The sequence below is a fragment of the Mytilus trossulus genome, chromosome 1, assembly GCF_036588685.1.
Source record: "Mytilus trossulus isolate FHL-02 chromosome 1, PNRI_Mtr1.1.1.hap1, whole genome shotgun sequence".
Taxonomy (NCBI): Eukaryota; Metazoa; Mollusca; class Bivalvia; order Mytilida; family Mytilidae; genus Mytilus; species Mytilus trossulus.
In genome coordinates, this window is record NC_086373.1 from 6,351,282 (window position 1) to 6,366,031 (window position 14,750).

A 14,750-nucleotide genomic window follows, 5' to 3' on the forward strand; every position below is an offset into this window, starting at 1 on the left:
GAATGTTTTTTTAATAGGTAACTGAGTACAGTCAGTATACGTCCGTTGAATAACCATTCACCTTCTGGAAAATTCTACCACGCATGCACTTGTATGGTTTTTAATTGTGCTTCTGTGATAATTTTTTCCTTGCCTTGAGGACTTTTCGCCATAATATTCATAAAAAAAATGCAAATATTTGTGGTTATCGACTTTGGCATAGTGATTTGAAACCAAAGAAGTCAAAAAGCCTTAAAAATTATTGACTTTGATTTTCTGTGTCAGTATTTATGACAAATAAACACATTTTCCTTGTCATGATCTCGACGAAGTACAAACAAATAGCTAATATACAGGACTGTATATCTACCATTTTCTACAATGGAAAATTACTGTACCAAGTTAAGAATATGACAATTGTTGTCCATTCTTTTAATGTGTTTTATGATTTGATTATGCCATTTGATTAAGCCCCAGTCCCACTAGACCACGATTGTACAAAGCTCACTGCGATCTAAAATACATTCAGATCGTCGTGAGGTCGCTGTATGAGCAGCATGGAAATGTAAATTTTCGTTGCTTTCACGATGCTACTACGTCCTCATTACGCTTCTACAACGATGCCGCTACGATTTTATCACGTTTTAACCGCGCTTATTCTGCGAACTCACTACGCCTATCACGATCTTTCTACGCTCATCACGTTCTCACTACTATCCTACTACGAGTTATCCGATTGCAAAACGATCTTACCACGCATTTACTTGGATTATAGCACGTTCTTACCACGATTATACTACGTTCATACCGCGATCTTACTACGTTCTCAGCAATAACGTCAACATTGTGTTCCATATCAATACAGTTCCATTCCTTCTATTTCTGATTACAACGTAGATTTCTCGGAAACAATACAGTTATGCCACCAAGAACACGTTGGTGTGGTTGCAAGGATTGACGTAGAGGCAGAGGGAGCTCTGATAGTAACGAATCCTGATCAAACAGAAATGCCTGACCGACCACTCCAACCTAAATTACAACCTTTTGCTGTTCCATACAGCTCAAATGACGATATTTTAGTGAACTATAGCAGAGATGACACAGATGTGACAATATATATAGGAAGATGTGGTATGAGTGCCAATGCGATAACTCTCCATGCAAGTAACAATGTATAAGAGCCATTATAGACCAAGGTACGGCCTTCAACACGCAGCATTGGCCCAAACCGAACATCAAGCCATAAAGGACCCCAAAAAGTACTAGTGTAAAACCATTCAAACGGGAAAACTAACAGTCTAATCAATATAAAAACGAGAAACACGTTGGTGTCGTTAAAGATAATGGAAAGAAGTCCTAATCAGATATAGATACAGACAAAAAAACCTGGAGAGATTTAATATATTTTATGTGAAAATGACAATGCGAATGATGGTCATAGTATGAACGTGGTCTGATCGTAAGAAGAGCGCGATGAGGACGACAAGAGTGTGCTAGAATCTTACTATGGCCGTGAACAGCGTGTTATAGTCGTAGTGGAAGCGTAGTTGAGTCGCGGTTGGAACGTGATGGTCGTAGTGAGGTCGTAATATTGTCGCTGTGATATAGTAGCGTAGTCTCTCTGAAAAGAATTACGCTCTTGCTACGATGGCATAGTGACCTTTGCGATCTAACTACGATCTTCGTGCGCTCTCACTACGCTTCTTCTACGACCTGATTTCGCAACGACTACATCACGATTGTTTTGAACATGTTCAAAGTTGGCCACGATCATCACGATCTTGAAGACCTCACCACGACCGTGATACGACCTTACGGCGATCTACACGATCGTACTACAATCATCAAAATTTGCATTTTTTCACAGATCGTAGTGCGATCGTGGCCTAGTGGGACTGTGGTATTAGTCACTTTCCTCGGAGCTCATAATTTTTGTGATTTTACTTATATATATTTATAAATTAATTCATCAGTTCAGCTAAGATGTCTTCTCAAGACAAACAACAGTAAAAGTAATTTATGTAATAAACAAATAATCACTGATTTATTATTGGTTTATACGTTTTTGAACAATCCTCAAATCTTATTAAGTTTTCCAAATATTGTCGTTAGGGGTTATCTTTCACAACAAAGTCAAAGATATACTTTTCATACGATGATTGATAAGTTAATAATTATTAAACACTCATTCAATACTTATAACCGTTTGCTAAGACTCCACATGTCGTAGCAAGGGTAAATATACGGCTTCTTTATTTGCATATAACTAAGCCCTGTATATATACCGTGCTGAAATGTCAACACATTATCACATATGACAAGGTAATGATGATATGTATTCTTCAAGATTGCCAGCAGTATCAGGAACTAGTACACCTAAAAAGGTAAAAAAGGAAGAAGGAGTTGAATTAATAACTTACGCAACAACTTTCCCCCCGATACGTAAAATGCCTGTAAGAATCAGCCTTCAAACACGTGAATAATTTAAAAAAAGTATTGTTTTCTAGGCAATGATAGCCTCAGTCGTATTTGAGATATAACCATCAGTAATTAACTGTGGCTATAAGTCGACACATCTTGTTTTGCTTTTCACTGCTTCTAACTTTAATTTTGATATAGCATTCTCACTATTTTGATTTAGGTGCCGCTGATGATTCTTCTGATGTAAAAATGGCACGTTTGGCGAATCAGATTCTTCGGATGTAAAAATGGCACGTTTGGCGAATCAGATTGTTAAACTATGAATTTGATAAGCTTCTACTTACTAAAAAAGTACATTAAAAAAAACAAAAAACCCAACAATATTGTCAATAATGTCATATCAGTCTTAGTTTCTATTTTATTTAATTGCCAAAGAATGAAATTCAATCATTGGCAAATCCATAACGTTTTTAACTAGGTAATTTGAGTACAATAAATCATCTTGAAATTCTGTATCATAAGTCAAGTATCGATATAAGGACTCTTTTCTTTGTTCAATCTGTTATATATTCAAATGGATAAAAAAGTTAAAAATGTTGTATCGTAGGAGGTTGAACAGTATTGTTAATTGTCAGTGAAAAAGCATTACATTGGGTTCACTCATTTGAATGCCGTACGGTGACCTATGGTAAATTATTATTAGGTCTTTCCACTTTTCTGTGGAAAGACCTATTGTTTTTCTTCTGATTATTTTTTTTTTTTTTTTTTTTCTTCCGCCTAATTTTCTTCTTGCGATAAACATTTATTTCGCAATATGTCGCTTAGATATTTGGTATATGATATCGAACAGTTTATGCGCTTTTGAAATTTACCCTGCGTAAACGAATACTTTTCTTTGTAGGAGTTATCTCCCCAAACACTGTTTTCCTTGTTAGCGCAACTCCTTCGCAACCGTAAAATATTATGACAAATTTATTTTACAAAATTGCTCGTTATATCCTTCGCATGATTTGTCCTATTTTGACCAAAGTGATATGAACGCTCCATATGAGAGTTATTTCCCCTTATGCATTTGATATAAGTGATATGCATTTCTATCTTGTAAACCATAAGTACTAGAGACCAAGGATCTTTTGAATTGAGATCCTTGGTCAAAAAATATAAAAATTAGGTCAAGGTCAAAGGTCAAGGTCATATTCTAATTTTTGAATTTGGCTTATTTCCACTAATTTCCAGAAACCGTATAAGATATCGACATATTATTTTTTATAAATTGTTAGTTTCGACATGTCGTAACACATAAATTTTGATTGCAAGGGTACGTTAAACGTAAAAGTGAGTTTTCTCCCCTCTTGTATTTAAAAATACGCGTATGGTGATATAACTGATTAACCTAATATTATTAAGACCTATGGTCTTTTGATTTGAGGTCCTTGGTTTATGACCTTGAAATTGATCTCAAGGTCATAGATTAATATGACGTTCTAGTTTTTGACCTTTGCTTTCAGCTCATATGTATACATGATATAGCCATGAGACTTTTGGCAAAAGGTATCAAACCATTTAACCTTGAAAAAAACAACCGGAAGTGACCTTGTGTAAGCCGGAAGTAGCTTTTTTTGTACTTTATTAATAAAAAAGTATATAGAACCAGATCATTTTGGAATCAGTGTCAATTAAATATTCAAATATTATCGGAAGTAACATTTTTCAAACCGGAAGTAACAAATTATCTCCCTTATTAAAAAAAAAATTGTATGGAAACCATATATTTCTGGAATCAGCGTACAATAACCTATCAGTTGACGATTGAAATGACATTTTAAACTTAATTTTACAACTTTCATATTAAAACACATTGTTTTCAATGGAAAGACCTTCAATTGTTCTCTGAACAATTGGTTTTTAATTTTGTTTACTTCTGTTTCATTTGGTTTCTTTTCCGAATTGTCTCACTGGCAATCACATCAATTCTTCTTTTTAATATATACATTATGGCACCATATAGTGTTGATTTCTGTTTCATTTGGTCACTTGTGGCGAGTTGTCTCTTTTGGCAATTATACCACATCTTCCTTTTTATATAAACATTACTGTTTTTGATATTCTGAATTTGCATGTTAATTCGAAAATCATTAAACATTTGACTTAATGAAATTCTGATTTGATATAAAAGATAAACGGAACATGTTCCGCTTTTACACAAATAATAAAAGACAAAAAAAAAACGAAAGTGAACCAAAGTTAAATATAAAGCTTTGATAGGTAATGGCATGTATCCACATTCAAACGAACTTTAAACAAGTACAAGTGAATTTATTAACCTGAAATAAAATACATTGTGGAATTTATAAATATGTGTTCATAGTTTTATTGTTTTACATTGTTAAAAATTTCAATAGGTAGATATGGGAAGATGTGGTGTGAGTGCCAATGAGACAACTCATCCAAATAACAATTTTTATCAAAGTAAACCAATATAGGTCAACGACGGCCTTCAACAAGGAGAATTGGTTCACACCAAACAATAAAAGCAACAGTAGTATACTGCTGTTTAAAACTTATAAATCCATGGACAAAAAACAAAATCGGGGTAATAAACTAAAACTGAGGGAAACGCATGAAATTTAAAAGGAGAACAATGCCACAACATTAAAATGTAACACACACAGAAACGGACTAAGCATTAGACAAAGTCCTTTCAGAATAACAAGTATAACATCAAATCCAAGACATGAATTTGGGATAGATAAGTACCGTGTCACGTTTTATAGTAATGTGAATTCACACTAAAAAAATAAGAGAAAACAAACGACACAAAGGAATCACAACGTTAAAATGTAAAACACAGAAACGAAATGTTAAAATGTAAAACACAGAAACGAAATGTTAAAATGTAAAACACAGAAACGAAATGTTATATACCAATGGCCATAATCCTGACTTGGTACAGGGCATTTTTAAAGGAAAAATAGTGGGTTGAACCTGGTTTTGGGGCATGCCAAACATCCCTCTTTAATGGCCATGTAAAATATAACATTTAAATGACAACAAAACATTACAGGACTACAATATAGATAACTGGAGAACACAATTGACAAAGAAACACACGAAAAATAGCTAACAAAAGGCAACAAGTTTTAAAATTGTAATACACCAGAAGAGCATGTTGTCCACACAAGACTGACTAGTGACTCCCAGGTACAAAAGTTTGAAAGCCGAAACAAGTACAAAGTTGAACAGCATATGTGCAAAAAACGGCCAGGGTTTTCTGTTCGGTACCAGAATATCCCTTTTATATGATATATACTTTTTCAAACACTAAATTATATAAAATGACTATACAAAAGATATACATGACAATAATCTATAAAGGGCCCGAAGGTACTAGTGTAAAACCATTCAAATGGGGCAAACAACGGTCTAATGTATATATTTTTTTTATGAAGTTGCACAATTTGTAAAGATATGCTTTTAAGGAATTTACTTCAATACATATTTTATGGTGCAGTTCAGTGTTAAGATTGTCTGATTTCTACCAAAGTATTTGTCTATCGGGGGTTAACTTAAGGGTTAAATCGTCCCATTGGTTAAAAGCTTGACATGTTTTTAAAATATCAATTTATATTTTAACTTTGTATGATGACATTTAAATGTCTTACTTTTCCCCTGTTTTCTATGATGTTTTTTTTCTTTTGTACTATTCTTACAGTAACGAAAACTTTTTTTGGCTTTTGGATGGTTTTTCTAGCAACACCTGCTATGTTATCATGTGTTTAAATAGAAGGCTATTCTATACAAGCTCCACTAAGCATATTGCACTGGCTGTATAATAACTGATTATGTAAATTGCAGTGGACTTAAGAATTGAATGTGACGTTTTCAGACACAAATCATGATTTTCGCATTATTTCTCCTTATCCAAACAGATAAAATTGTAAATCCCTAGGTAATTGTGACATACAACAATAAATAAGATTATCAATGTAAAACAAATACAGTACGGTCAAAGAACAAATTCCCATCAATAATGTCCATTTGCATATGATGTTACAACATTTCAAGGGAATTCAGTTCGTTTCAATTATTAACAAACATTTGGTTTATATTTAAGCCCTTAAGGACAATAAATATCTACAGCCGTCGCTGTAATATGAAAGAAAAATTACCATATGTCTTTTCTGATGAAGTTAAAGTCTTTTTTATACAACGACCATATCTTACAGTAGTATGACCTCAATGTTATTACTGTTATGTATCATTTAGGAATGGTCAGATGAATGTTACGATGACATATAATGGCTACGCGTGTAGCTGTTCACAAATATGAATGCTATGCACTTAACTAAAATTTAATCGTAACAGTGCACATTAAGAGATTTCATAACATTGCTCTGATAAAATCTTTTTAAAGTTTTTTTATATATATATATATGATGTAATATAAAGACAATTACTAAAGCGCTGTTCGAAAGACAATAACAATCTAAACCAAGGAGTAAATTATAAATTGATTGAGACGAAAACAAATTCGGGTTACAAACTTAACCGAGGGAAACACATCAAAAATAAAAGCAAAACAACGAAACAACAGAAACAATGAAATGAACAAAAACAACGACAATGCAACATGTAGATGTAAGAAGATGTGATATAAGTACCAATCAGACAACTCTCCATCCAAGTCACAATTTATTAAAGTAAACCATTATAGGTCAAGTTACAGTCTTCAACCGAGAGCATTGGCTTACCCCTTACAACAAGCTATAAAGGGCCTCAACAAATTACAAGTGTAAAACCATTCAAACGGGAAAACCAACTGAATTTACTAACCTTTTTGTTCTGAAAGATTTGTCAGTGATCAAATCACATACTGCATAGTCAGCTGTAAAATATCCCGTCATTGCAAAATGTGAATCTGTTAAAAAGTGAAATCAAGACAAAAGTCACATTTGAAATTAAAGTTTTTTGTATACGTCAGTGTAAATAATAGTACTCTTTTAACTTCAGACTGAGGATTGTCAACTTTTAGATCAGCTCCTAAGGCCATATTCAAATACTACTATGGAATCACAATATCGTTAAGGACTGAATGTTTAACGGTTGAGTTTTGAAATTGGTTATTAAAGGTACCATGATTACAATTTTGTACGCCAGACGTGCGTTTCGTCTACATAAGACTCATCAGTGACGCTCATATCAAAATATTTATAAATCCAAACAAGTACAAAGTATTAGAGCATTGACGACGAAAACTAGACTAAAACTTAATCCTACATCTGAAATAGACTAGAAACAGTGGCGTCAGGTCTTTCATCATTTTATATTTTTTTTTGTTAACGACTGAAATTTGATAAAGGATCTGTGGATATTTAAAAATTACAAATTTTGAGATTTTAAAATAAATAAAAGGGTGCATGAGGAGGAAAAAAACATTGCAAAGTGGTTTATGTTCATACAGGCCTACAAAGCTGCCAAATTTTGTGGTTTAAACGTTGTTATGACACAAATAACACATAGAAGTTTAGCCAAAGAATGAATTATAGATTCTTCTACATTCAGGTCTATGCGCTGAGATTCATAAAGTTTTCAAAACACATTTAACCTGATGTAACTTTTCAGTCATTTTAACACAATCCTACGGTTGTTATCTATCACAACTACATAAATTAAACAACAGTAGTATACCGCTGTTCGAAAGGAAATTAGCTACGTCTATACATTTCTATACGTTTAAACGTCTATATGCCCGTGTTTGTAGTAACGTTTTAAACGTAATCTATGTATTACTTGTAAATTATTAAGTCATTTATCTCGTAACCACAAATTTCTTAAATGTTTACCAATGTTTTTGAAAATACAAAGATTTGATTTGAAAGTGTAAATGAATAGGACATATTACAAACGGAAAAGCACATTCTTATCTTAACGTTAATGTTATTTTTATGAGCCCGTATACTTATATACGACCCAGTTAACTTATTGATTCTATAAATTACTAATTTTAAATTGTGATAAATTTAACACTTTTATTGAATGATATTTTATTGTGTTCAACGGTATAGATTTTGATTCTTGTGAATTAAAGCGAACTCTTGTGAATATTTGTCTCTTTGGCAACCATATCAAACCTTCTTGTTTGATAAATATAAAATGATACACTTATATTGCTGTTCGATATGAGCTAAGGCTCCGTGTTGATGACCTTTCTTTGACCTATAACTTTTACAAATTGCTACTAGGATGTAGTGATGTCTTAGTGGCACTCATACCACATCTTCTTATATCCTTTGACAGTTGGACATACTGCTCTTTAGCTTGGTACTTTATTTGGCCTTATCAATCTTTTTTTTTTAGCGTCAGTGCATGATGAGTCTTTTGTGGACGAACAGCGAGTCTGGTGCATATTCAAAATGGTATTCATGGTGTCTATGATTGCAGGTTTTTAACTAGCATAAAGTGTCCTGGTTCTTGGCAGACATACATACCTTACAGCTTTGAATATGTTTGTAGACACCCAGCAATGATAACAAATAAATACTTGGATTTGTAAAAAAAGAAACTGTTAGTTATAAAAGTAATGCAACAAATATAGAAATAACGGATAATGTAATTACGCTTTCGATAGAAAATCAAAGATCTTAAATTGCCAACGCCTTCCAATTGCCATTTACCGATTAAAAAGAATTCTGAAAGGTCAAGTAATTGAGGTAAAATGTAATTGTGCGTTGCATTTATTTTCCAGACAAATATATATACATGTATGTAAATCCTATTATCTTGATTGTATCATTCAGTTTTATATATTTTAACAGGAATCAACGAATGCAGACTTTAATCTTTATTTAATAAACTTATTTGCATGAATAGAATGAATGTGTCTTGCTGAATGCGTTGAAGCAAATAAAAATGTGGTTAGCCAATACTTCATTAGATTCCAGACTAAATAACTGCAATTGGCATTTCTATCTCTATTCCCAATAGAATAATTTGGTCTGAAATAAGGTAACAGCGACAACTCATTTAACACAGGCCTTGAATATGTTAACCGAACAATATCTAGAAAAGAATCTGCTTTTCTGCATCAATCAAGATCTTAAAGGACGATATCTTTTTTCTAACATGTTTGACCTATATTTATTTTATATTTTTAACCGTTAGCCTTGGACATGTCATTCTAAAGATACTCATAAATAAGTATGCATTAGCAAACACATTTATATAACAATGATAAAAAAAACGTATAAAAAATTACATAACTTCAAAACGAAGTCAAAAAGAGGAGGTCTATGAAAACGGACAAAACCAAACGTAACAAGTGAAAAAAACCCGCAATATTTATGAGTTGGTACATATAGAAAATAGGTAGTTGAGTTTTTGATACTGACTACAAATGTATATCATGTGGAATATTTAGACAGGCCCGTTAGGGCGAGTTAAGATATTCTTCATGATATAGTCAGTATCAAAAACTCAACTACCTATTGATTAATTAAATACCTGTAATTATGACGTCACACAATGTTATGACGTCACACAATGTATTCCTAATATTTTCAGTGATACAGCCAGTACGTTGATACTCGAAAATATTAGGCAGTAAGATCAAAGGGAAAATATACGAATTACCGATAAAGGCATTTTCCAAAGAAGATGGTAAATTTAACCTAGTTTCATATCTACATGTAGCTACACCTACTATGTGTAATATGACAGTGTACCAGCTATACAGTTTTAATTGATGAATTTAATCCCATGTATCTTTTCCCTGACTAAAACATTAGTTTTCAGTCTTGTTTTCAAAATTAAGTGCTGTCTTTAATTTCTTATTCCAAGTTAGTAGTTATGCCATTAGTACTGTTGTACTGACCAATATGCTAGGTATTTGATTTATTAACAATGACCAACAAGGAATCCTTTTTTACGTTTCTAAACTCAAAGTCTCATAAAAAGTTATGCAAATTCTATGACGTTCGCAAAGATATGCATACAATGACATAAAATTCGAAGTATGTATGTTCAAAAAGGGTCAGAAAACAATGATGTTACTGGAATTCCGTCTGTTATGACACGTGAAAAACAAGAATATGGTTTATGATATTTTGGGAATTTGTACGGAATAAGAAATTTAACCATAAGTAGTAAAATTGAGAATGGAAATAGTAGATTACTTACGGCCATTTTTTTGCACTTTTTTTCAGGTTTATGAATATTTTTGCACGATTCTTTATCACTAAATCTTGATATAGCTTAAAACGTTGTATATAAAAGTAACACGACCGCTATAACTTGTGAAGCAGGATCTAATAACAATGAAGTCAACCAAAGTTTTTGGTTGATTTGAGTTTTTTATTTTTCAATTTTCTATTATGCTGCTTATCGTTTGGTTGTTTATACATTTGTTTCCAAGAATATTAACGTTATCAGTTGGTTATCGACTTATGAGTTTTAAAGTCCTTTTGGTCGCTTTCATCTCTCTTTTTTTATTTTATAAAAGATAACTCACTCCTTGCAACGTCAATTGAAAATCAAAATCATGTCATGAATGCCGTGGTATCTAATTCCTTCAACAAACATTATTGTTGTGCTTTTCTAAAGTTGCTTACTATTTGGTTTCATAAGTTCCACTTCATAAATATATATTTACATTGATGCGATTAGGACTTACATGACACTTTAACACATAAGGTCAACCTTATTTAGTCATAACTAAATTTGCAATAATTCAGATCTATGTTACATTGTCGTTTGTTCATTATTACACTTCAGTGTTTCTGTTGTTTCGTTGTTTTCCTATTAAAGTTGTTGTGTTTCGCTCGGTTGTAGTTTGTAACCCAGAATGGTTTTCCATCAATCGATATATGACTTTAGATGTCTACTACATGTACTGTTGCCTTTATTATTTGTCTCGATTGCAATAACATGATCTCCCTTTTTTTTACGGATGAACTAAAGTATTTAACCTTGCAGTACAACCTTAATATCCATACATGTTGTAGCAGTTTTTCTTAATTTGATAATTATGTGACCAACAATAACTATTAATTAAGTTGTTTCATTTCATGACCAGTAAATTAATTGTCGACACTTTTACCTTTAACGACAATTTTCTATTTACTTCATTTTTCGTGTATTGTCTATGTTCGACTTTTTTTTACGCATACTTAACATCTGAACTATTACATTACATTGTCTTAAATTGTAAATTCTATCGCACTGGGACCGAATAAGTAGTGAAAAATGAAAGCTTGTAAATGAATGTTTGGGCACTTGGTACTATAATGAACTATAATATCCATTCTTAACGTCATTTTCAAATTTGCCTTCACAAGCTTCATAATTTTCTGTACATTTATAGATCATTATGGAGCTTGTGAAGGCAAACTTGAAAATGACTTCAAGAAGAGATGTTATAGTTCATTCTATTACAAAGTGCCTAAACATTCATTTTCTATCTGTCATTGTTCTAGAACTTATTCGGTCCCAGTGCGATAGAATTTACAGTAACGATGAGAATGTGTCACAGATTTCAAAATATCCTTTAGATTTATCTCTGTCTTGATTCTTTCTTAGTCGTCAGTTGACAGAGTACAATCAAATATATCAGAAAGAGTTTAAGCACTTCAAATCGTTATAACAACATGATGAAGCTTTTTTTGATTGTCATATTGTGGGTAAAACGTTCTTTAGTATATGTTGCGAACATTTTGTAACTTGTTATTTAATTATTATATTAACAATCAGAAGTCTACTTTATTGATAAATACAAAGACTCTCTATGGGTTGAGCCTTATAATGCACAACATGAGGGTTTATTATATATCATTGATAATTTTGCTATTTTGAAATCTTTTGCTTTACATTATTATTCAATATATAAAAAAAGACTTGTTCTTTATTATCTTTTATACAAGTAAACAAATTGACAAATGTATTGTTCGTTTATTATCTCTGTGTAATGTAAAAGCAGATCACTACACGTTTCAACATAATGACATGGAATAAACACTTTATTGTGGCGCTTTTATGAATATATCAATAAACCATGTGATAAATTGTTATCGCTTAGGGTGCGTTATTTGCGTAATCTTTTTTCTTCTGAAAATAATGTCGACCGAAATCAGGCTGAACGATTATTCAGGTAATTCTTTAATTTGTGTGAGTTGAATGTCGCAAATCAACACTAAACATAAAGCAGTGAAATGTAATTGACTGTTTTATCTATATGAAAAATAGATAGAGAAAATATGAACTGTCAAAAATGTTTATAATTTTGTAATATACCTATTCTGTATTTCTTCAAACATTGATCAGCTTAAGTTTTGTTCTTTTGAGTTTAATGACCTAACATGCTGATGGCTATATCTTTGTACACTCGTTGTTTTGTAATATAGTTCCAATGTGTTTTATTTACTTTGATGTCAATGGTCTTTTGAAATGTTCCACTTTATCATCAAAAAATGAACATCATATGGAACGAAAACAATAACTTATATTTCGGTTGGACATCAATCGTTTAGCACCTAGAACCACTGAGTGCTGGTCTAGACAGTAACCAGAGGCAGAAGCATCTTACGTTATGATATTATTCTATAATTATTATTAATCAGAATTGGATTTTGTGAGAAGCCATAAGTATATGTAAAAATAAATGATCAATTATCCATTAACCTTTAGGCAGTTTCTTTTCAACGGTTTCGTACTCAATCAGAATGTTCGTATTTAAGGTTATACCGTTCAATGTTAATGCCCGCGTCACACTGCCCCGAATTTTACGCCGATAACAACACGATTATGGAATTTTTCAAAATCGGGACTGATCGTTTCCATATCGGGCTATTCGTAGTGCCATCTTTAACCATCGTAGAACCATCAGCCATTTTTTCTAGCCTTCGGGGACAACTTCGGGAAGAGTTCTAAATTTTTTAACATGTTAAAAAATCCCCGAAGGTGCGTCCGATGTTGAGGGTTCGTATTGAGTTCGTATCATAATCCTCACCATCGTAATGTCACCGTGAATGCATCTTTGAACATCGTATTGCATTCGTGTTTCCATCGTTTGCATCGGGCAGTTTTGATATTACGATGTCTACACGAATGAATCACGAAGCTTCTCGAAGGTCTTACGATTGCAACACGACTACGTGAATACCTCGTAATCCCGTCGTGTTGCCATCGAATAAAAGTACGAAGACGAAAAGATGGAACTACGACGGCAATAAATCCAGCAAAATGTATGTTTATTTTCGGGCTAAAATACATTTAAAGTGCCATGCGCGATATGAACTGGTCAGTCTAATACGACAGTTAAGAAAGACGTTCACAAAACATGGAGCTCATATCATATGATTCTATGAGATCAAGAAAGGCGAAAGCGTTGTTTCTTTTAATTCAAATGGAAAAAGAGGAGCAGCTTTTACAGGCTCAGGATTTACTTTTACATGTCAAATATTATTTTTTGTCAATTTTTCATATCAAGTAACATAATAAAAATCATAAACGCGCCTCGTACATCAACACATCTGCATGACCTTGACCTTCGGCTTTGAACGTAAAAAATGACAGATCTTTACAAGGAGATACAATATACCAAATGTGGTTAAAATCTTTTGAAGCATATTGGTTTCAGAGTGTCCACAAAGGTGATATTGCCTTGTATTACAACTGCCACTGTGACCTTGACATTTGAACTTTAAAGTCAATAGCGCTTAAGATATTCTTAACGAGTAACACCATACCAAGTTTTGAGCATTTTGGTTTTAGAGTGTCCATCACGACTTTGTCTACACGCAACTTACGTGTAGTTGATGAGAAGATAATAAACTAGGTTATATATGAATTAGACAACAAATCGACATATAATTTAAATGCATCGTAAGCGGTACACGACGTCTATTAGACATCGTATTGCCATCGCGCCATCATCATAATCCATCGTGTAACCTTCGTGATCCATCGTGAAGGCTTCGGCTGAGATATGAAGCTTAAATACACGTTTTCGGTTAACCTTCGTATGTCCATCTTTTTCTATGGTATATAATTTCGGCGCCATCGTATAGACTTCTTTATTCATCGTTCTTGCTTCGGTCAATTTCTGGTATTTTAACGAGATCGGGACCAACTTCGTACGAACTTACAATTTTCGCATTCGGGTGTCCATCGTATATAAAAATCGAGACAGTGTGACGCGGGCATAAGTATTTTCAAAATTTAGTAGCCTGTCTTTATTTTTTCTTTCACAAATTTCACGGATTTCAGATTTGCAACATTTTGAATATTCCAATTATTTGTAATCTACTTGGCGATATTCTGTCTCCTTATATAATTGTAGGGTAATTATGGTAAGCATA

The 14,750-nt window shown here is 32.7% G+C and overlaps 1 protein-coding gene across 1 annotated transcript in view; it reads left to right on the top strand.

Moving 5' to 3' along the window:
• The first annotated feature begins 986 nt into the window (after positions 1–986).
• LOC134699112 (glycosyltransferase 25 family member-like) overlaps positions 987–14,750 on the top strand; it is a 57,732-nt gene continuing 43,968 nt past the window's right edge. The window contains exon 1 of the mRNA XM_063560804.1: positions 987–1,110. Coding sequence (XP_063416874.1) covers positions 987–1,110 — 124 coding nt within the window. The remainder of the gene's footprint in view (positions 1,111–14,750) is intronic.